The sequence below is a fragment of the Stegodyphus dumicola genome, chromosome 4 (genome assembly GCF_044657685.1).
Source record: "Stegodyphus dumicola isolate Sdum_Otavi_A_Nest chromosome 4, ASM4465768v1".
Taxonomy (NCBI): Eukaryota; Metazoa; Arthropoda; class Arachnida; order Araneae; family Eresidae; genus Stegodyphus; species Stegodyphus dumicola.
This window is the reverse complement of record NC_140771.1, coordinates 103,008,349-103,033,151: the sequence shown is the minus strand read 5'-3', so window position 1 is coordinate 103,033,151 and position 24,803 is coordinate 103,008,349. Positions and strand designations below refer to the sequence as shown.

Sequence of the window (24,803 nt, the reverse complement as noted above, 5' to 3'; positions counted from 1 at the left end):
AAATGTTAAATTGTGTTTTTTATATTATTTAAAAATTTGCTAAAAAATGCGAATGAATTTATGGACTGACTGACCCAATAGTTACTGAAATTGAATTACTATCAGGTTAATATTTCATCTTAACTTTTAGGTCTTCTTATATCGTATTGCCATGGATATGATCTTATTACCAATAAAAAACTTTACTTTCCTGTTACAATTGTTGGTAAGTTTCCCTTTCTTGCTAGTTACTGAAATTTTTAATGTACATTATATGTTTTTTCACATGTATGAGAATTTAGTTTTAAGATGTGTTTCACATATCATTTCATATAAATGACAGAAAAAGTGATTACTTTATTCATTATATTTTTGCTTTCTTTCATAAAGTAGTGTATTACTTTAAAGAACTTAGATTCAAAATCAGTTCCTTTTTTTCATTAATATTGCATTGTAATATGTTTTGGTTAGAACAAAAGATTAGTTAAAAACTTATTATTAACTAATATTAAGATTGCTTCAGTCTTTAAAAAATATTGAGTTCCAATTAATAAAATATAAGTATAGAAACAGAACACCAGGCCTATCTTTAAAAACATTAAAAAAACTCCCATTTTTGTCACAAATTAAAAGAATCAGTTATTTATTAGAATCGATAATACGAATACAAATATGATAAAATATCGACTATCCGCCATTAAACTAATGGAAAAGCTCGAGCAATTGGAATACTTTAGAATTTTAGGGAAAAAATTTACCCTAAATATAAGTAAATGAGAGATTTGTAACAACATTAAAGAGCTCGCTATATTATTAGCTCGTATACATTCTTACCAAAAGTGCGATTTAGCACCAGAAATGGATAAGCCTGTTGTCACAGCGAAAGAATTTCACCTATGCAAATATAATTCATTCTCAAAAAGCTGGTTTAAGATAAAAAGATCTTTTTTTTTTTTTTTTTTTTTTTTTTCACTTTGAAAAATTTCCCCTTTAATTTAAGTGAATGAGAGATTTGTAAGATCATTAAAGAGCTTCCTATATTATTAACTCGTATGTATTCTCACCAAAAGTGCGATTTACCACCAGAAATGGATAAGCATGATATCACAATGAAAGAATTTCACCTTGGTTTTATGCGAATGTAATTCATTCTAGATAAGCTGGTTTAATATAAAAGATCTGTCTTTTTCCCCCACACTTTGAAAAAATGTCTAATATTTAGGGCCTGCTTTTCATGAGACAGCATGCATATATGGTATTTTCTAAGTTGCATGTCTGATGTTGGCATCAAAAGAGGCACAATGTGCAACTTTATTTGAAAATGTATAAACCATCATGGTGCAGTGTGTAAAATAGTGATAAGCGATTTGAGTTTTTGTATGCTATATCCATAATTTATATTTGTTTATGTAACAAAAAAAAAATGTTCCATTTAATTTCTGCTAGAATGGCTGGCACAAGTTTGATGATATCTCTGCCAACTTTCATGTGTGGCAGGAATTGGATAAGATGTTTTACTTTCATTTTCATAGGCATTTATGTCTGAGATGCATTCCTTCCCCACCCCCCACCTGAAATTTTGTCTAATTTTAAATGTAGGCTTTTAATTTTCAAGTTCATAACAAATAAGATGACTGTTTTTTTAATTTTAGACAAAAAATTTCTGCTATTAATTTGTCTTTTTTACTGTGGGTTGAGTGTATAATGTTTATACACTCAACTATCGGGAATTATTTCTGTAATAGGAAATTAATTCTGGGCTATAGAAGATAGACTAAACAAGGTTTAAAATAAAATTGGAGAAACTGGAAACATTCTGCTATTGAACAAGAAACCAAAGAAAGAGTTTCTGCTATCAAACAACAATTCAATGACAGTTTTTACTGCTGTCATCAAAGAAGTTGACAGCTTGAAGAAATCCACAGTCGCAGCTGTAAAGAATTCTTACAGCTTTAAATTCTTACCTATGTCTTCCTGTCGCACTCTAAAGCTTTGCGTATATAATGGGAAGACCTTTTGGCAAGTGTACAAGACTCAGTTCTCTATAGGAATGGATGGAATTCCAAAGCTAAGGCCTGCTATCTTGCTGCTTCTTTGAGAGCAGACACAGTGGATATCCTTAAACTCTGCCTAAAAGCCAGAGGCTAAATGTCAAAGCTCTATTCAGTGCATTGGAGCTGCACTTTGGTGAGAAATATTTAAAAGACTATAGCAGGCTTCATTTAAAATCTCAGCAACAGAAACACTAGGAGCTTGCCACACATGTTGAAAGGCTGTCTCATTTCGCCTTTTCAGATTGTCCAACAGATACAAGGGAAATCCTGTCCCTCTAGTACTTCATCAGTGGCATCCTGGATCCTGAGATAGAGAAAGCCCTGCAAAAATGGCACATGTCATGGCTCTAAAAAGCATTCCAGTGTATGCCACCATCAGCCAGTGGATCAAATGACTGCTTGTCTAGAGACAAGTCAATAGTTTGAAGCAGAATATGAATGGCAACAAACTGATCTGAAACTGCTGGAACTGCAGTGATGATGGCCCTGTAGGAAGGAACAGCAGAAAATGCCAATACAGGGGAGCTAAGACTGCTCCTAACAAGGAGGGAAACTAATTAGTGGCCATCTCAGGCAGCTGTTGCAAGATATTGAGAATCCCTATTTTAACCCTTCACAGACTGAGAAAAAGCAAGCAAACATTCTTGTTGACAAAAGAACGTGAGAATGTATTTTACAAACTGAAGGAGGCTTTAACTTTTGTGACAATCCTGATATATCCTCAGCTGAACAAACCATACATAAATGCAAAAATGAGAGTGTCAGTGACATTTTGTCTCAAAAATAACATGTCATAGAACATGTTTGGTCAAAAACATGTCATAGCATAATGAAGCAAGTGTCTATCTAAATTGAAGAGGAGTTACTGTGTCGCAAGGAAAGATTTGCTCACCATAGTTAAAGATGTACAACATTCCTACCATTACCTCTATCACCGAAATTTCCTGCTCTGCCCAGATCATCCATCATTGACCTGTATTAAATTCCAAGAATCCCAAAGGCCAAATAGCAGATGGATATAGAAACTCCAGGAATACGACATCAATATATGTCATCGGAAAGGATCATCACATGCAAATGCTGACGCCCTGTCTTGAAGACCTTGCCCAGAAAACTGCCAATAATGTTCCAGGATTGAAGCAAAATACGAGCTGGTTAATCCTGTCTTATATCAAATTACAACTTTAACATCATCTGACTCAGACCTATTGAGTGATGAAGAAGTCAGAAAAAACTAGTTAGAAGACAGCAACATTAAACCCATAATTGACTTAATGGAGTCTTCAAATAGGAAATCTACTTGGCAGGACATTTCGATGTATAATTCTACAACAAAACAATACTGGGCTGCCTGGAACTTGCTCCATATTCAAAATGGTGTCTTGTACCACAGTCAAACCTTTACATCCATAGTCAGACAGCATGACAGAGATATTTAATCAAATCATCCTTAATAAACTTTCGCTTAGGATTTCCAGAAATCAACTGGACTGCGACTTATTGGCCTAGCACAGTGCTGTCCACAAGACTACTGACTACTCTGAATCCCAGATGCTCTTCAGTGCTGACCGTCATGTTGTGATCTGTTGTTCAGTTGCCCTTTGGATTCACCTTTATTGCCTCAGTGCATTTATGAACTCCGGGCAGAGTTTGAAGTGATCCACAATAATGAGTCAGCTTGGCGATAGATTAGATGAAGACCCGATACAACAAGGACATCGACTCTGACCAGTTGACAAGGTGTGGTTATGAATTCTGGTTCAATGGAAAGGACTTTCTCCTAAACTAGTCACCCTGGGATGGTCTTTACACAGTCTTAAACAGTCTGAACAATGTCATAGTTCAGGCCCGTAAGTCATCAGATTCTAAACTTAGGCTTAGTTGTTCATTACGAAAGGCTAGCCCCTTACTATGGCCATAGTAAGTGTAAATAAAATACTAAGACCATGGTCCTATGTGTATGTATATATAAATTTGTATATTCATGCATTTATTGATTGATTAAGTATTTTATGGGCTGTATATTATTTTAGTATAGCATTTATTTTAGTATTGCATTTGATATTTAGTGATTGATTTTCCTATGTTGTAAGTATGATTTCCTGTCTATGAAATGCAGTCCTTGGCAAATGGGCAAAGTTAGAAATTTTGTATACATGTAGATAATTTTAGTGAAATTATATGTAAATTGTAGTATCTCATGTATAAGCAACATGAAATGCGTCAGAATGCGAGGCATCGACAAGCAGGTTGCTTTCGTTAGTAAGTTCATTTAAGACTGAGGTAAATGGCTATCTCGCCAATTTAGCAAGATAACCGCAAGTTGATGATGTTTTGGCAACTAATTTTTTTGCCAGATTTCTCGAGAAATCGCAAAAGGCCGCTAAGTTTGGTGGTTCAATCTCTGCGTCACTGTAACTGTGTATGCCATCCAGCAGTTTCAAGACAATCGAAAATTTCTCGGGGGAGGGGGAAAAACCATATAAGACTGGAGAGAACACCAGTTTTTCAGTTGAATTTAGAGTATTGAGAGATCACCATGCGAGCTTTGCTTTTGAGATGCACATTGCATTGTCTTCTACTTCATTCCCAGTAGTTTGAAGTGGAAGCTCAGATAAGAACTGTAGAAATACTTTTTTGTGAAAATTTCAGAACTGTAAAGTGTTATTTTTGGAAAAAAATTTCATCAAGCTTCTGTGTACATTTAATCAGTTACGAACCTATATGTGTGTAACACTTGGAAAGCCTGGTTGGATAATAGGGGATTCTAAGTTCATTTTACTCGGTCGCTGTACTTCATCGTTGTTGTTCTGGAGTTATCTGACTTTGAATGTGAATGAGTAAGTGTGTGGTATTTTCAGATTACAAAACACTTTCTATTACTTGAACTTATTAAGTGATAATTTTCTGCTACAGGACAACAATGCCAGACCACACAGGGCTGGCCTCATGGATGATTATCTTCAACAGCAAACGATTCAGCACGTGGAGTGGCCAGCTCAATCACCTGACCTGAATCTTATCAAACAGGTTTGGAATGCTTTAGAAAGATGTATAGCTGCTTTGAATCATCCTCTTCAGACCCTTGCCATGCTTACAACTGTTTTTCAAGAACAATGGCTCTCGCTACCTAAGGAACTGATAGACTGCATAATTGACTGCATCACAGCTTGCTATATGTGTTGGATTTCTTCTAGGGGAGATGATAATCATACTTCATGGAGATAATGTTCTTATACACACCCGATTTGTTCATTTTATACATATGCTAATTTTTATAATATCATAATTGTCTGGTAATTTTGTTTTTTGTCTTACAATATATTGTTTACTGTGGGTCAGTTTAATTACATTCTACAAGTAACTTTTGGCGTAATTGTTATTTTTGTGATTTTTCCTTAATTAATGGTAACCAGTATATCTTCTTTTGGAAAGTAGAAAAAAAAATTGTATGATAGGTTTTATATATATATATATATATATATATAATCACATTTTTTTCCTATAAAAAAATGCATGTTTTAGTATGCTCGACCACCCCTCCAAGTTTGTCCCATGATCTATGAAACACCCTGTATACAGTGCATCATAGAAGTTTTTGTGGCCTTTATTTTTGTAACCATTGGTCAAAGATGTATATTTCCAGTTACAAAAGTGCTTTAAATGAGATACATATTCATGTTAAAGCATTTTTTCATTACAAAAAAAAAAAAAAAAAAAAAAAAAAAAAAAATCCAATTGCATGAAAATTTCAAAACTACACTTTTTATATAGTTTTCTAGTTATATTTAGTAAAAGTTTGTGTTTGACTGATGACTGGAACATTGTCATCACTGTTGAAAACTTCTGTTTTATCATCCTTATTTATTATTACTTCTCCATACTTGTTCACAAATTTCCATTCATTAGAAAATATTGCCTGTTATGATATCTGAAAACTTTCAAACTAATGACTATTATCATTATCATGTAATATTGTAGCTGGCCATAAATTATACCAACCATTTTTAAAAATGCTTGCAGACAGTCTTCCTATGGCCTTGCAATGCTTCACACAGCAGATTTTGCATTAGAAATATTAAAAAACTTCACTTGCCATGCTTCTGTTCACAAAAATTGGCATAGATTAAAAAAAAAAATACTTTATATCTGCATCTCAGTCCATGCAGTCCTCTAATATCCATTAGCTGAGTAATGATTTTACAATCTGAAGGGAAGAACAAGACAGAAATATTATCTTTTACTAAAACTTTAAGTGAAGTTTGAGCCAAACAGTTGTCTGCGATCAAGAAAACTTTTGCCTACATTCTTTTTATGGAAAAAAATATTTTGTTTGTTTGTTTGTTTTGTTTTGTTTAATCTAGTCGCAGGCATTTGCTTATTCAGCATTGGCCACTCCTAAGGCAAAAAGTGGTGACCATTTTATTGTGGATGCACCTAATAGGCATCCACCATTGCCTCCTATGTAGAGCTGAATAGTTTATCTATTAACACCAGATTAAATTGATACACAAATTTGAAAAAATAAAACACAAGTCTTATTTCTTGTGTTTTATTTTTTACAATGTGTATAATTTTTTTGTAAATATTTAACTGTATAGACAGAAACCCAATTTAAAAAGTTAAATCATGTAATTTTTACAAACATGATTTTTAAATTTAAAAATGCCATAACAAGAAAATTTGTCTTCTCTAAATTGTAGTGTAAGTTACAGTACAGTATAAAAGTATTATAAATTTTATTATAAGAATCAACCATTCAAAAGTCAGATTAACAATTGCAAATATTATTTTTATAAGAATAATTCTTTAAAGCATGTGTGTTTTATTTCTTTAAAGAATAATTCTTTAAAGCATGTGAAAATGGATTAGCTGTTGTATTCATATAATGACACCCTGTTTCATAAATTCTGAAGGAAATTAAGTGAAAGTACTTTAGATGTATGTTTTTAACCCATTACAGTGGAAATGCAGCAAGCCACTCCCATTATTACATAAGCAAAACTTCTTTCTCGTCCACAGAAGGGTAAAAATAAATACAGGATATTTAAAAAAGAAAAGCAGATTTTAGATACATGCAAAAATTTTCTGAATAGCACCTGAGAAGGAAAATATAAAAATTTTGTTTGTTCTGTAAGTCAGTATGGCCATTTTCATGCTGCATACTTTGTAGCTTCATAACAATTACAGAAAAAGTTACAGAAACAATCTGCTGACAATGTTCTTGAGTTATCATTGGTAAGAATAACATATTTGATGAATATACAGAGAGAAAAATCACAAAATTGTCAGATTTGCGGACCTGAGGGATTAACCATTAAAATTTTGTAAATTGTCTTTAAAATTACTTCTAAAGATCTTTTGGAGTCATCAGAATCATTTGTAAATACAAAGTTTCACACTATATCTCCAGTTCCAAATAATCATTAGTAAGCTGTATGTGTCTGGTAATATCTGTTGGTTAAATTTTTTTCCACCATTGTTTCAAAAGAATTTTAAACTTTTTTTCTGAAATAATAATAAAAATATATAAAAATAAATGTATTTTGAGAGAAAACAGTTGATATACTAATATGAGAGAATAACAGTGAGAGCATGCTTAAGAACAACTGCCCCAAACCAAAAAACTGGTTTTGCAAACCCTTGTTTACTGAAAATTGCAGGAAATTAAACAAAATGAAAATTATGATCATAATGGAAAAAAGACAAAGAAATTAATATAAATATATAGGCAAACCTGGAAAGTCCATGAAACCATGCATATGTGATGTCGAACATAAGGATAGTGAAAAATAAAACACATGATTTTATCTTATGCACTTTGACTGATTCTGCAATGCACTTCAGGTCCACTTTAGATAACATACTGGATGTAATTGAAACATAGTGTATCTTTTTTTTTTTTCTTTATCAAACTATGTGCAAATAAATGAAATATGCTATTTCATTTTGTTTCACTTTTGAAAATTTTTGGTTGGCAACTTATTGATTTTGTTGAATGAAATCTTATGTCTGTAGCATATATATTGCAACTAATGTATATGTATGTACACATCTTTCTAATTCAGCATATGGAGTAGGACTGTTGGTAACATTCATAGGCTTATTTCTGATGAGTGCAGCACAGCCAGCTCTTCTGTATTTGGTGCCAAGTACTCTCTTACCTCCCACAATAATAGGATGGTGTCGACATGAACTTTCAACTTTGTGGACTGGTTTCAAAGTAAGAATTTTTAGTTTCATTTTATCTTGCTATATTCTCTTTTTGTGCTTTTACGTTCAGTAAAATTCATTTAGTTTAGAAATTGTAATCTCAAACATTTTATTGCAATGGAAAGCAACAAGGAATGAATAAACTGTGAATTTTTAATACCATTGGTCAAACAGGTGTGGAGTTACACCCTTCCGTTACCATCAATCTCTTGAGAACACTTTCAGTTCACCGTGTATTTTCAGTACTGCCTTGCCACACAGACACTATAGGTTTACAAACATTAATGCCTTCTCCAGGATTTGAACCTAGGCCCATCAGTCAGTATTACCAACCACTGTACCATTTTATTAATCTGCTGGTGTGGCATTGAGATTTTGTAGCAGAGCTGTAAATTAAGCACATCAGGCATTGTTAGTGCTTCCGGTCACTAATTGGGTGGGGGTAACTTTGTATTCCATATTCTGTATACAGATCCAAAAAAAAAAAACACTTAGAAAGTAACATTTCACCTTATTGTCTGAAATACTAGAAATGTTAGATATTCTACTGTACCTCATTCATATAGTCTCTTATTATCTCTTCTATTTCATTCTTTGTCATGTATTAGGTAAATGCATTAGAGATCAGCATATGTTACTTAAAAAAAAAAAAAAAAAAAAAAAAAAAAGTGCCTTTAAAAATAGGTCATCCTAAATTTATTGTTGATAATTATTTGATATGCAAAAACAAAACCAGAAGTGATTTGTTTTATTGGTGTTGCAAGAGCTCTGAATTGTGGAGGGTTATACAAACACCATGCTTGTAATTAGAAAACATCACTAGAACCAAATGGAATGAAATTATGAATATGATGCTAAAAAATGATATTCCTGTAACTGTATATAATATTAAAACAAAAGGCCCACAAAAGTTGCAACATACTAGCTATTATATTTAAGAGGAAAACAATACTGTCCCAGAACAAAGTCATCCTGCAATGCTTAGTTGTCTTGCTCTATGTTAAGTTATAAAAAAAGATCATAAAGAAATTTTGCCTATATGGGCTATTATTTTTGAAAATATTTTCTTAAAACTTAGGACTATTGGCAATGAAAACTTTTTGATAAATGATTTATCTTTTAACAATCAATGCATAATCTTCTTCGTGACCAAAAAATACATTGCACTATTGAAAGAAGACCTTTATTGGATCATGGATGGGATATTTAAAATTGCTTCAAGATTTTTGTTTAACCATATGCAATCATTATCCCTTTGGAACCAATGAAAGTGCTTCCTCTTGTTTATGTTTTAATGACCAGCAAATCAGAAAAGTGCTATACTCATTTATTTCAACATTTGAATGATTTTACTGTCGAACATGACCTCAAAGTAAATCCTCACTTCATTATCTGTGATTCTGAAAAAGCAACAATTAATTGTTCTAGTTATGAATTCTCAAATGCTGCTAGTAAAGGGTGTTTCTTTCATTTAGGACATAGTGTGGCACCATATTCAGGCATCAAGGCTTGCTAAAAGGTATGGTGAAGATGAAAGTTTTAATCTCAAACTTTGACACATTTTAGCTCTTGCTTTTCCTTGGTCTGGTGACATTCCATCTGCATTTGATGAGATAAAGCCTCTTGATGAAGCAAATACAGTAGTTTAAAGATAATTATGTTTGTGGTAAAATCAGATATTATATGAGAAATGGAAGTATTACTCAAAGTCCTTCTTTATTTCCTCCAGATTTCTGGTTCATATTCGATCGAGTAAATCTTGATACTCCAAGAACAAAAATCCAGTCGAAGAATTGCACACACATTTTGAAACAAGTGTTGAAAATCTCATATTGGTGTTTACACAGGAAGTGATGAGCTGAGAAAGAATTACAAGTACAGTGTAGGATAAAGGATATCTTACACAGTAGAGCTCTTTCACCAGTTTGCAAGGAATAAACATTGAATGAGAAAAATGCATCATCACTATCTTTAAGGATAGGAACAAAACAAACAACTATAGACTTCTTGCATACCTTCATTGCACACAATTGTTGCATTATAGATAATTAAAAATGACAAAATCCTCAATGGTTATATCTAACACACACAAAAAAGGAACTTTTTTAAAGCTATTCAGAATAGATGTAAGTTCTGAAAAGTCACTGTCTTTAACAAAGTAAAGGGAAAGGCTACTATTCTCTATGTGTACCTGTTGGGCAAATGTACTAAGCCTAGATTCATTGACTAATAAATATGTAATAATGCAGCATGAAGATCTTTAATATTTAAATGATCTATTTTGTTTTTTACAATTAAGCATATGTATGGATTGATGTCAGTGAATACAACACACTGTCTTTGAAATGGTGTCCATTTCCTTTGAATACAATTTTTGTTTCTCATTTATGAATATTATTCAAGAATTTTCATGCACTTATTAAACAATTTTAATTTCACTTTATAATGACTTGACTATAATACATTATTTTAGTCTTTGAATCCACACTTTCTGGATAATTTCCAACAATTAAAAAAAAAAAAAAAAAATATTTTCTCTTTGAATTCATTTAAAAATTTTTCTCTTTGAACTGAAAACAAAAACATTAATATACATAGAGAGAGACTTGACAATTGATTACAAAGTTTGCTGTTTTATTTTATTCCAGTCACTGTAAAACTTTTCATTAATTTGCATAATATTGTTTCACAGTATTTATATATTAGCTATGTCCGTCAGGGTTATTTATTGTATTAGCTGAGATCTGTACGAATACAGTTTCAGCTCTGGGAGTGCAATATACATGAACAGGATTCCTAAACATAATCTCTGCAGATGGGTAGTGCAGTTGACAGTCAATCAGACAGCTAGGTTCATATAATTCCTTCTATGTTTAGTAAATTGAGAAGGGCTTGGGTGAGGCAGGTATGATTTAAGCCAGAGTTTTCTTTTTGGAACATTTTTGCAAACCTGCACTTTTCTTCTAAGAATGATTTGAGCTAAAAGGGTATAAGCTGGCTGTGTACCAGGTGGTTCTGAAATACGCATGCAACTACTTACTTATATTAGCCAGGTTAAAAAAGATTCTGAGTGCTATGCATAATGAATTAGAAAATACCCTATAAACAAGCATCCAATTTTGATCTTTCATTCTGTTTTTCTCTGAAAACCTTTGCATATAAATATGCTGCTATGTACTGTGTACTGGCTAATATACAAAGCAGAATGAAGCTGGAGACTAGACTGTTGGTTTAGTCAAGCCTGTATATTAGAATAGCATTATTTCTGAAATTTGATTATATGACAATTAAATGTTTGTTAAATAGAAAATAAATATTTTGCATTTTTTTAGACAGTACTTTTTTTCTCCCTTTCAAGGTAATAAGACCCGAAGTAACACAGTGTCCTGATGTTCAAGTCACTGCAGACAATCCTCAGTATGAGGCAGCAGATGAGCCTCCTATCCTACCTACCATAGACAGTACTGTCTCAAAAAACAGTGCTAATATACCAGATGTTACTGGAGAAAAAAAATATTTACTACAACAGTAATAAACTGATTACTTCAAAAATTTGATGTTATGTATTAATATACAATTTTTGGAAGTGTGCTTGAACTTTGTGCTGCAACCGTTTTATGTTGCTTTTTATGTGATTTTCCTGTACTTTTTTATTTATGAATTTTAAAACTCCATAATTCATTTGTAAGGCATTAATGTTTCATGTACTTTTCATATCTGTGAGGTTGCTGTTTTAAGTACTGGTATTTTCACATTTTGTATTAAAATAAATCTTAACAGATTTAAAAAAAAAAAAAGCTTGAAGCATCATTCAAGAAGTTTTGAAATAAATACATACTGTACTTTTTAAGCACTTAAAACTCAGCCATTGTTTTAACTCCATAAAAGTTCACATTCTGATGAAGCTGGAATTATTACTAATTGATATGGCACATAAGATCTCTCATTTATCTTCCGTGTCATAAAGTACATATTTCATCACTTGCAAATTATGTGAAATGATTTAAAAACAATTCATACTTTTTAATAACATTTTATAACAAGTTTAATTAACCCTTTGCACTCGAGGCCTTTTTTTCATTCAGTTGAACCAGCAACTCGACTATTTTCTGCATATTTTGTGAATAACTACAGCTAACTTAAAATAGTTTCACAGAAGAAGATACTTGTGATCCTGCAACTCTTTTGCCGGATATAAATGGTATTCTTTGCAATATTTCTTTGGATTCTATGCATGTTATCTATTCTGGATTTTCTGTCTGTTCTGCCCAATCACTGTCGCTTTCACATTCATTAGTTATTACCCAGAATTTTTGCCTTCTTTATACCCTTTACTTCATTGCAGTCTTCATCACTGCTTTCTTCCTCTCTATTATCAAGTAGTCTACCCATAGATATAATTTCGCTCTTCATTGATGAAAAGTCTAACACATCTTCAGTTGAACAAATTCCTTTGTTGAATTTCATGCTTATTCAGCTCCGTAATTTTAAAAATAATAATATTCCTGTTGCCAGGACTATCAACTGCAAACTAATATCAAAGATACATATATTACAGTAGATCTAAAAAACATATTAAAGATTGGTAGTTGTTTTATATGCATGTATTGTTTATATGCATGAAATGATACTGATCAAACCAAACAAACTTAAACTTGAAATTTCTGCGTGAGAATTACCACATCAAATCAAGTGGGAGACTGAGAGTCACCTCTCAAGTGCAAAGGGTTAAAAAAGTCTAATACCATTTATATATGTAATAAGAATTTTTTAATCATTTTCCACATACATCACACCTATCTGTTTATAACTTATATTCCAACCAGAAATCTAGAAGCTAAAACTGAAATACTTCTTGAATCAAGTTTTTAACGATTCAGATTTGGTTTTATCAAATGACAGCAATATGTGTTATTTTTCTTTAAAAAAAAGTGAAGTATTTATACAGTTTACCCTAGTATTTGAGCTGTGTAATTTCTGTATAATTTACATCTTAGGTATGCATTAGTAAATACTTCTTAAAAAAATTATTCATTTTGGTTATTGCAGTTATTCTGATTTTGACAAGTAGATATAGCATTTCATTAAAAAGTCAGTTCGTTTACAGGTTTGCATATTTGGCATTATGAGTTTGCAAGCTTCAGGTGTTAAGCAAAATTATAAAATCTAAGCGAGACATTCCCCTTCCCTCCATAATGAATCACAAATTATGTAGTCAAAGTGGCGATCTTTCACAGTAAAGATAGAAATTTAAATTTTATTTTCTCTAATCTGAATTACTTTCCAGACATATTTTACATTATAAAATTATAGTCAGACCATTTGCAAATTTATCAGAAGTTTTACACAGATTGCATCAGATAAAGTTTCATTTAAAATACCAGACATATAACATACTCAATTACTTAAAATAATTTTCTTTTAAGCATTTAATGTTTAATTTATTATTGCATGCAAGGAAGAACATTTATATTTATTATAAAATGCAAATGATTTGATTTAGACATTTTATACAATGAGAAATTTTGAAAGGGAGACAGACTTTGCATAAACACTGTTAATTGGTTCAACTCGTGAAATCTGAATCTATCAAATTATATAAAATAGTATATACAGTTTATATACTATTTTTTTTATATATATATAAAATACATTAAATTGTCATTATTTGCAACTCAAGGAATATTATGTTTGGATAACATTCCTAGTTTTATTAATTCATAAGCATTTTGTATTTTTAATAAAGTGCCCCCCTAAAAAGACAATCCTAAATGTCTGTCATGTAAAATAAAAACTGTAGCTAAAAATTCTATACCAATAACTTTCTCACATTTTGAATCAAATATCGTCTCAGTTGACAATTTCTACTGAAAGATTTATCATATGATGAGATCAGATACTTTAAATTTATGTAAGTGCATTACAATGAATTTAACCATTAAAAACATTTTCTGAAACAGTCCGGATACTGATACTTATTTTATTTTACAATTAGCTACAATGCAACATTATGAAAATCTGCATAGATTATAAATGAAAACAATTTTGATTATGAGTATTTTTCTACATATCTTCAAAATTGAGAAAGAACATAAAAATGTACTTAGTTTTGTGTAATTTACATAACAGAACTCTACACCATATTTCTTAGAGGGAAAAACATAATGTATGACACAATTTGATGTAAATAATAAAATGGTATATTGTATGAATATTAAAATATTTATATTACAAAATTATACTGTATACATAATTGTTACAGTAAACTTATTAAAAAGATTTTTGAGATGATGCATTATGAATCTGCTCATGTTGTATTTAAGATTTGTATTTTTTAATTTGTAATGCAAAATCACATTCTATTGGTGCAATAAAATGACATTTTAAAATATTTCAATGTTCTTGATATTTTGCATTAAGGCTTGATTAATCTATTAATGCACAACAATATTAGAAACAGGATTAACTTTCAAGAAATGCTAGCATGTTTATAAATACCTGTTATTAAGAAAGTAATCTAAATGGAGGAGAAGGCAAAGATACTTTCCTTGTTTGTCTTAGAGAAATTTATGCTTAAATTCTATAAAAGACTTATGCCAAACATTAAAATTGAAATTAATACTTCATGCATTCTTTTAAATCTCATTTATGACCAGAAAGTGCTCTTTTTGAATTAAAACTTCTGTACTAATTATGACAATACGAAAAGTTAGATTAATGTGCATTAAAAAAAACATTTTTAATTATTGAATGGTGTTTTCAAATGTTTGTCAGATTTGACAATATTAACTTGTATTGCATCTTACTCTTTTCCCATTACCTATGAATATACATCTATTGCAATGTAAACACTGTTCCCAGCACAGTTTGTTGTATTATCCTAAAATATAAGACATTAGCTTAATAGCTCTTCTCCTAACGCATGCATACTTCACACTTATCTGCGAGCTGATGATGTAATTTTTTTGTATACATGTATATGCACACTGCAGAAGAACAAAAAAATGGGACCATTCTACTGGGCCAATTGACAAAATTCAAATTGTGTTTTTGATGTCTCGAAAGCGTGACTAAGGATATATATTAGATTTATATATAGCATTGTTCTAACATAGGTATTTTGACAAAAAATCAGACTTTTTCTGAAATAACTTTTTTCCATATTTCGATTCTACAACTCAAATTATGCCTAGATATTAAATTTTGTAAAATTTGGTGTGAAATTTACATAGAAATTCAAAAATTTTTCTTAACAAAATTTTTCCAGTTTGACCAAGAATAATTCACTTGGCAAACTTCTTAATATATGGCAATTAATTTTCCTTTGCCTTCCATTATCCTGGAGCGGGAAAAAAAGGCACTTCGTTCCTACCTTTTTATATTGTATATGAGCGGAAAAAAGTCACATCGTTTCTATAATTTTAGCAAAATGTTTAAACCACATCTGATGTTTTATTGCTTTCAACAAATATGCCAAATTTCAAAACGAGACAATATATAAATTCATGTATAGCTTCGGAAATTTTGAATAAAAAACTGTACTTTTTTGCAGGTATTGCAAAATACATCTACTTTAAGATGATGGTAACGTTTTTATAGATTATAATTCAAAAATTTTAAAATACAAATTTTAAAAATAAATCATAAAAAATGGTAGAATTTTATTTGTAATGAACCTAAATTTCGCAATGTGAAAGGAAGAATAAAGTTTAAAAGAGCTTCATAAATATATACCAAACTCAATTAACATTGAGGAGCTAAAATTTTGAGAGCTAATTTTTTAAAAACTACTTGTGTGAATACTTCAGAAAAAGGTCCGATTTTGTGTCAAAACACCTATATTAGAATGATGCTATATATAAATCTAATATATATCCTATCCTAAGTCAGACTTTCGAGAGATGAAAAACGCAAGTTCAATTTTGTCAATCGGCCCAGTAGAACGGGAAATATTTCTTTTGCGCGGTGTACATACATTTCTTTGCTTCGCTTTTTCTCCTGTAAGAAACCATGTTTAAGTTAATATCTCTCATTAAAAATGTTGATTGATGCTATAATCTGTTTAGGCTCATTTTTTCCCCCTTCAATAGTTATTGGCCCAGGAACGTTTCAACAGTGCTTAAGTAGCAAAATATTTTCTTTGAAATGGATATTTTCGAGCGTTGAATGCTTAAACCTAATTGAAGGTAAGAACGAACTGATCAGCATTAAGCCTTTTTTTTTATATCTCTTAATTTTGTTTTGGCTGTGAGAGACTGTATTTCGTATTTGACTGCTATAGAAAAGCTTGGAAAAGATAATTTTGACAGCTGGAAGTTACAAATAGAAACTGCATTGATTAAAAAGTGAAATTATGTGACCGGTAAAGAATTGAAACTTACTGTGTAAGGATCCTAAGTTTTACTAACGTTTATTTTATTTTAAATCTTTACTATCACTTCTTATTTTCTACTTCCAGCCAGAATTAAAAGCTTTAACTTATTTATGCAAATTTGTCTTGCTAACGCCAAGTACTTAAGTTGTGGCTTTTTGCCAAGCAAGAGAGAGGAAGGAGTTACTAGAAGCAGGCCGCTTGCCATAGTAGTTTTTACTCGATTGCTGTTTGCCTTCAAGGCCAGAGGTTTAGTCCTCTTGATAATTTTAAGCGTATTGTAGTTTTAACAGCTCTCTGAACTACATACGAATTTTGTTAAATAACGGCCAATCTTGAAGTTAGGCACTTGTATATTAATCCAAAGTTAGTTTTAGTTAGAGTTTTTTAGTTAGTATTTTTATATTCTTACGTTCAGACCACAAGTGGTTGGTCTCTGTATTCCGAAGTTCCGGAAATCGCTGTAAAGATAGAAAAATAAAGGGTTTTGTATACCCTTCCTGTGTGTATTGTGTACTTCACAATTTATTGAACATAGCTTGAGTAAGCTCCCTGTTCCGAGTCAGGACACTTCATTGTTTCATTCAAGTAAAGAGGAATACAAGTCCTGATAACTGAAGGAACCAAAAACAAAAAGAAATGGCTCCAAACTGATAAAAAAGCTTGCATGTACATAATTCTGGCCATTCTAGTGAACTGTGTTATATAAACCATTGTGTGGAATAAACTCAAAGCTGAGTATGATCAAAGTGACCTGCAAAGAAGGTTAGCTCTACAAAAGCACCATCAAATCAAGAGATGAATTACCTCGTCCCGAATATCATTAAAAATCAAAATGCTAGAAGAATGGGAAGCAAAAAAAGGGAAAACATCTGACAATTTACAAAATGCATACTATATTGAAAATAAAATAAGAACAGAAGAAAAATGGAAAGTAATCCCCCACCCCCAACTGAAGGAATATATTGGAACTTGAAGTGTAATTACTGTACAAAAATTAGCCACAAGGCATTTGAATGCAGAAAAAAAAATATTTGCAATCAAATAAGGAAATCAAGGTTCTATTATGGATATACTAATTATGAAAAGCAGATTAGTTTAACAATAAATAACACTTATCAGCAGACTTCCTTATAGTGCTTAGATAGTAGCTGTACATCTCACTTGTGCAATGACAGAAGGTTATTTTTGAGAATTTCATTCTCGAACAAATTCAACCATAAAGCTAGAAATTGACAAAATAGCAAAAATTTCAGGAATCAGAACTTTTCTAATAATAGTACCTAACGGAAATACGGCAAATAATCTTACACTCAGAATTAAAATATAATTTGCTGCCAACAACTAAAGCTACCACAAATAATCGCCAAGTGATTTTTACAGGGCAACATGTTAAAATAATAGAACCAAAGGCATCTATACTAGTGCAGGCTATTCGTAATGGTGATCTTTATTATATATATCCAAGCACTGAAATAGCTGCAGTAGCACAGGTAAGTGATTTTTTAAAGTGGCATCTTAAATTAGATCATTCAAATGAGTTCTTTGAAAGACTTAAATCATGGTTAGAAATTTAAATTTTAATGATGCCGAATCTCTAAAAGACTGCAAAGGTAAACAAACTGTTCAACCTTTTCAAAATGAATCAAAATTTCAAAGTGAAGAAAGAATTACTGAATTTGATTCACTCAGATTTGTGTGAACCTATAACAGTCCCAACTCATGCTGGCTCATGTTATTTTGTTACCTTTGGAGATGACAAATCGCATTATGTCGAAAATAGTTTTCTTAAAACTAAAGACAAAGTGAAAAAATCATTCATGAAATACAAAGCTGTAGTCGAAAATCGTCTCAGAAAAATAAAAATCCTTTGTACTGATAATGATCTCGAGTATCGTGGAGAAGAATTTAATAAATATCTTCAGGACTGCAGGATTAAACAAGACACCAATAAGAGTTATTTTTTGGCATCAAACCAACTGCATCTTATTTCAAAGTATTCAGCTGGAAATGTTTTGTACTTAATAAAAGTTCTAAAGGGAAGTCTGATCCTCAATCAAAAGAACGTATTTTTGTAGGGTATTCAAATGAATCTAAAGCATACGGACTGTGGAATAAAAATTCCATAAAAATCATTATGGACCCAGATGTTAAATTTTTTGATGAATTTGAAAACTGTACTAATTGTGATAAATATTTAAAAGTTTTATTTCTTGAAAATACTCATGATAAAAAGAAGAAAGAACCTTTGAATGTAAAGCAAATATTGGCTGATGAAATGACAGAGAACCCCTCAAATCTGGCATAAGTATCTGCTGAATCATCTGATAATGAAGATTCTGATTCCGAAGCACTACCTGAAATGCAGATTAAAAGGAGGCGAGGTCGGCCAAAGAAAATCAAGATTGGGAATTCAGGAAGACCAAAAAAGGAGTACCACAATATATGCTGAAGAAGATACAAATCCAACATTAGAAGAAGCATTAAATGAAAGATATACTGAAGAATGGGATAAGGCTAAGCAAAGTGAAAACGAAGCACTTGTTAAAAATGATGCATGAAAATTAATAAAACAACCACAAAACGAAAAGATAATAGGATGTTGCTGCATTCTTAGAATGAAATATAATGCAGATGGAACAGTTCAAAAGAGAAAAGCTCGATTAGTTGCCAGAGGATTTGCACAGAAACCTCAAATTGATTTCACTCAAACCTTTTGCTCCAGTAGCCAGAGCAAGCTCTATAAGAACTGTGATTGCATGCAGTGCTGAATGAGACTTTATCAACTAGATTTTGTTATGGCTTATGTTAACGGAAATTTAAAGGAAGAAATTTTCATGGAACAAGGTAAAAGTTTTGAAAACCAAAATAATCCTATGTTTATGCTTTGCAAAACTTTCTTTATGGTTTGAGACAAAGTGGACGACAATGGTATGAAAAATTAGACAAAAAACTAAAAAATTCTGGATTACAACCAATCAGATAAATGTGTTTACATAATGAAAACATCTTAAGTTAATTCTAATTTTATACCTAGATGACTTGATAATAACAACAAATAGCTGTAATTTTTATGCTGAACTTAAAGATTATCTTTCTAAAGAATCTATCATGTTGAAGACTTGGGTAAACTTCATTATTGTCTTGGAATAGAATTTAATTAAGATGTAAATAATAATTTTATCAATTTATCTCAGCAGAAATATGTTGATAACATTTTAGAAAGATTTAATATGCAAGATGCAAAACCAGTAGCAACTCCTTTAGATCCTAGTGTAAAATTAAGTAAAGAAATGTGGCTTTCTGAAAGTGAAAAGAAAGAAATGAACAATGTACCTTATCGTTGTCTAATTGGTTCACTTAATGTATCTTCTTGGATTTCCTAAACTGGATATTATATATGTTGTCAGTCACGTGAGCAAATTTAATAATAATCCTGGAAAACTAACTCATTGACTGCAAAGCTTAAAGTTGTCTTAGATACTTGAAAGGAACCAAAAATTATTGTCTAAAATTTCAAAAGACTGGAAAAGCACTTATTGGATATACCAATGCTGACTAGGCGTCTCATGCTTATACAGGTTACCTATTCAAGCTTACCGGAAATCTAGTAACATGGGAATCACAAAAGCAATAAACTGTTGTATTATGAAGTACTGAAGCAGAGTGCATCAGTCTTTCAGAGAGTGCTAAAGAAGCAGTTTATTTACCTCATTTTTTCAAAGAATTAAATTTTAATGCTCAATATCCAACCATTTTATACTGAAAAGTAAAATGGTTGCATAGAAACTTATGGAAAAAAAACTGTTTACCACTAGCATACTAAACATATAGACATTAGACATCACTTCATCATTTATGAAAGAAATGAAATAGACATTAAATATGTGCCAAGAGAAAAAATGCTTGCTGATATGCTGATAAAAACATTGACTGCTTTGAAACATTCAAGTGTTGTAAATTAACTGGAATGATTATAAATTATTAATGTTTATTTATTTTTTGTCGCCAAACATTGAAAGGGAGATTGTTGTATTATGTACAGTTCGCGCTTATCCACGTGGTGATGACGTAACTCTTTTTCATATGTATATATAAGCTTTTTTTGCTCTGCTTCCTCTCCTATATGAAACCATGTTTAAGTTATTCTCTGTCATAAAAAATTTCGATTGATCTTTTAATCTGTTTAAGCCCATTTTTTCCCTTCAGTTTCTATTATGAGAAAGCTTTTATGAAGCAATCTTTTGTTAAGTCATTCAGTACCACCAGTGATTCTGTCTTGAGTTCTTTTACAGGGTTGAATGCTTTTTCCTTTCAGTTTTATTTTTAGGAAGAACAAGTTACAGAGCGCTAAATCTTAGAATAAAGGCAATAGAAGAGGCATACCTTATTCTTAAATGCCAAAATCTGCTGCACGTCAAAGACATTTGATTCATTCATGTCAGTATTTTTTCTCATTTTCAGTTAATCCTAAAAATTCCTCCTATGTTTTATCTGCAAAGCAATTTTATAACATCCTAGACATGAATCTTCCATATCTTTCAATATTTTATGCCATTTTGAAAGGTTTTCTGAGATAGTGCTAGTTGAAAGATACCTAGAACAATAATGAATTGACATATGATCATTTTTGAAGCAGTTAAACCACAGGTAGGCCAACAGTTTGCTAAATTATTTTGTGATATTCTGCATTGCTTTTACCGCGCTTGCAACAATTTAATAACCCATTTTCATGAGTGATAAAACTGCAAAATATATTCATATAAATAATTGGACTGTGTTGAATTAAGGATAGTATTCTAATTTAGAAAGAGTTGCAGCATTAACTCTGGAAAATTTTCTTTTGTTAACTTTTCGGTACCATCTTATAGATATCAATTCATTTTGTTTGGTGAAATATGCCTAAAATATTAAGCTCTGGAAAATGCTCTACTTGAAACTGACAATTAAGGCTATGTAATTTTTGTATTTATAGTAAATAGTGTATTAAAATAAATGCAAAATGTTGTTTATGAAAGAGAAAAAACGTATACACCCTAGGCCCATATGGGATTAAGCAAAACACTGAAAATTGTCGTTAGTCTTCAAGTGCAAAAATTGCCCAAAAGAAGGGGGGAGACTTTGTTGAGAATACAGTGAAAATATATTTAAGTTAAAATATGTTAAGCTAATATTATACTACATAAATTATATCACTCAATTATTCTGGCTTATTAGAAAAATACACACTTGGTTCAGACAATCTTATCTTCTAGAGAGACTTTTAGATGTAAATATGTACCATTTCCCTCATATTCCGAGAAAGGAACAATTAAAAAACTACTAAGTAACTTGTTGCATTGGCTGATGAAATGTTGGTTCAGGTGCGGTGCATATGCTAATCTTGGGTTCTCGCAAAACTTTCACTAAGTATAACAAAACTTGATGACTTTCGAATATGTATTAGTTCATAAAGTTGGGAATTTGTATAAATCCATATTCAACAGTTGTAACAGCTGAAGCATGATATAAGTGAAACACAAGAGTTCCGTAACACGTCTCAAGATGAAAAAATGAACCAACAGAGTCTATTCGCTATTCCTAACTGCCGATAGAGCAAATCCAGCAACGAAAAACTGGAGGTGCTAAGTGCAATAATGTCCACATTATAAAAGAAATGCCAGTATTGAAAAAACACTAGTACACAATCTGGTATAAACAAAAATCTAAAGCAATTACAGTGGAGGGACTTTACAGGAAAAGCAAAAGTGCAGGAGCAAGGGTCGTATAAGTATAAATATAGGTATAAACAAATGAAAGTTACAGTATAATTACAATAATGATGGAAAATATTTAAGTAAGATGCCTTAGGACAGCCATTGACCTTTTCCTATTTTCATTTGCACAATAATCATAATTTAGAATAGGAATAGTAGCATTATTGACATCCAGAATTTTTCAGAAGAATTTCTCTGCCGGTTTGGGCATGTAAACATTAATCTCGGGGATATTGAGTTCATGGTGAATCGCCGTGTTTCTAATGTACCAGCGGCAATTCACCGCTTTCCTCAAAACAACTTTTTGTGACATTTGCAGTTTTGGCAAAGAAGTATGACAAACATACCCCAAACAAGGCAGGCATAGGTGAGAATTGTACGCAGAATGGTTTGGTAAATGAGTAACTTGTTGTCAATCGAGAGAACGCTGTTCCAAGCAATTAAGGGGGGCCAGTGTAAATTTACATTCTCGGAACTTGTTGAGAATATTTGAAATTAAGGGGTATCATGTAAACCAGTGGTCTAATGTGACACCAAGGTAGTAGGTCTGCTTCACCCAACGGATAGGAGAGTCGTACATTTTGACGTGCAAATTAGCATCAAATTTTCTTCTTTTGGTGAAGAGTATAACATCAGACTTCATGACATTAATCTGGATTTTCCAGGCCCTTGGCCAGGACGCCTGTGCATTGATGTGATTTTTTAGTGCTTGGATAACTAAGCCATGAGATGCACTTTGTGTCAGAATTGCTGTATCGTCTGCATACACTGCGAGGGTGGTATGTGGTGTGTGTCTGTGGGATGTCGTTCGTGTAAATATTGAATAGATTTGTGAAGACTGCCCTGTGGGACCCCGGCCCTTATAGGCATGGGGGGAGAGATAGTAAGTTGACATGAACGACAAAGTGTCTATCTGTTAGATAGGAGCTAATGATGATTGTGATGTAATCTGGGAAACCCAGAGTGATTAGTTTGTATGTGAGGCCCTCCAGCTATACTCTAAATGAAATGTCTGACTTAAAGGAAGATATCTATTTGCAATTTTATTGAAAACTATTGATTTGGAAAGGCAGAAGCCATGTTTTACACAAATACAATTTTTTTTAGACAATGTTAATTCTACTTTCTCTCAAGTAGTAGTTGACGCATTAAAAGAATGTGAAATATAACACTTTTAAGTTAAAGATTTCCATTTTTTATTACCAAATTTACATATCCCTACTGATAATTTTCATTCTTATGATTTTTTGCCTTTATCTTCAGAAAAGTAACAATGGACCAGAAGAAGGCATCATAAAAATGTAAATTTAGCAATATCGGAAATAATTTACAAAACTAATTATAATTTTCTTTTAACATTTTTAATGTAGAAAGTAAATTTTAAAAAAATTAATTCACAGTAATAATTAAAATTCTTAGGAAATAGGTAAGAATTTAAATATTAACAATATAAAATTTAGTACTTAAACTGAGTCGAAGAAAAATCAATGCGTCTAACATAATTTTATTAACATTTATATAACAAACGCTGTAAATAAAGTGTATGATTTTAAATTCACTTTGTGTCTTAAGATGCTCTCCAAGCATACATAAGTAAGACTGACTAGTTATGATTAAATTTTAGTCTAAAAGCAGCTTACAATAATAAAAAAGCTTCTGGAACAAATACTTGCAGTCTTAACAGGTAATCATAAATCAATTTTAATATCTACCACAAAAGTTGTTCTAACAGAATGTCCATTTCATTCGGCATCCTCTCCACAAATGTTATTTGTATCCTTTACATTAATTTTTCTGGAATGAAAATGTACCTACTAAAGACATTCTTTTAAATAAGGTGAATGTATCTTCAAGATAATTTCTAAGGTCAATTAATTTTTCACTCTTTTTCATGCACTTGTTCTACTGTTTTTCTGTAATCAATTTAAACTGCATGAGTAATATCTGACATTGAAAAGTACCAATTTAAAATTATCACTCATACTGAAGCAATATTAGTTCTTTATAATTTTAGCCATAGAAAGATAAATATATGCCAGCAGTTGTAAAATTGTTATACAAGTGTCCTTGCTTTATGAAACTCAATACTAAACAAAAAAGCCATATTTTAGTAAACATGATAAATGTAGTATATACCAGCAGACATTACATATACTAAATTACTAAAAATTATAATTTACATTTCTGGGTTACATTGAAGTCACATACCACATTTCTAAGCTCATCTTTTATATCAGATAAGTCACACTTTCAAGCAATAATTGTCAATAACGGATATGTCATAAAATCAGTTTTAAATTCCTTAAAAAACTTTAAGATAACTTATAAACTTGGTTAAACACTTGGGTTTAAATTCCTTAAAAAACTTTAAGATAACTTATAAACTGAACAGAATATTATTTTTGAAGACAAAATTTGATTTTAAAATTC

The 24,803-nt window shown here is 31.3% G+C and overlaps 1 protein-coding gene across 3 annotated transcripts in view; it reads left to right on the top strand.

The window, feature by feature from the left end:
• The window catches only part of LOC118189884 (signal peptide peptidase-like 2B), a 100,804-nt gene extending 86,167 nt beyond the window's left edge, over positions 1 to 14,637 (top strand). For 2 of the 3 annotated variants that reach the window (XM_085815286.1, XM_085815287.1), the window contains exons 13-15: positions 131 to 205; positions 8,102 to 8,256; positions 11,605 to 14,637. In XM_085815286.1, the coding sequence (XP_085671412.1) occupies positions 131 to 205; positions 8,102 to 8,256; positions 11,605 to 11,778 (404 nt within the window). In that variant the 3' untranslated portion in view covers positions 11,779 to 14,637. The remainder of the gene's footprint in view (positions 1 to 130; positions 206 to 8,101; positions 8,257 to 11,604) is intronic. The other variant, XM_085815289.1, reaches the window with a different exon arrangement.
• The last annotated feature ends 10,166 nt before the right edge of the window (positions 14,638 to 24,803 follow it).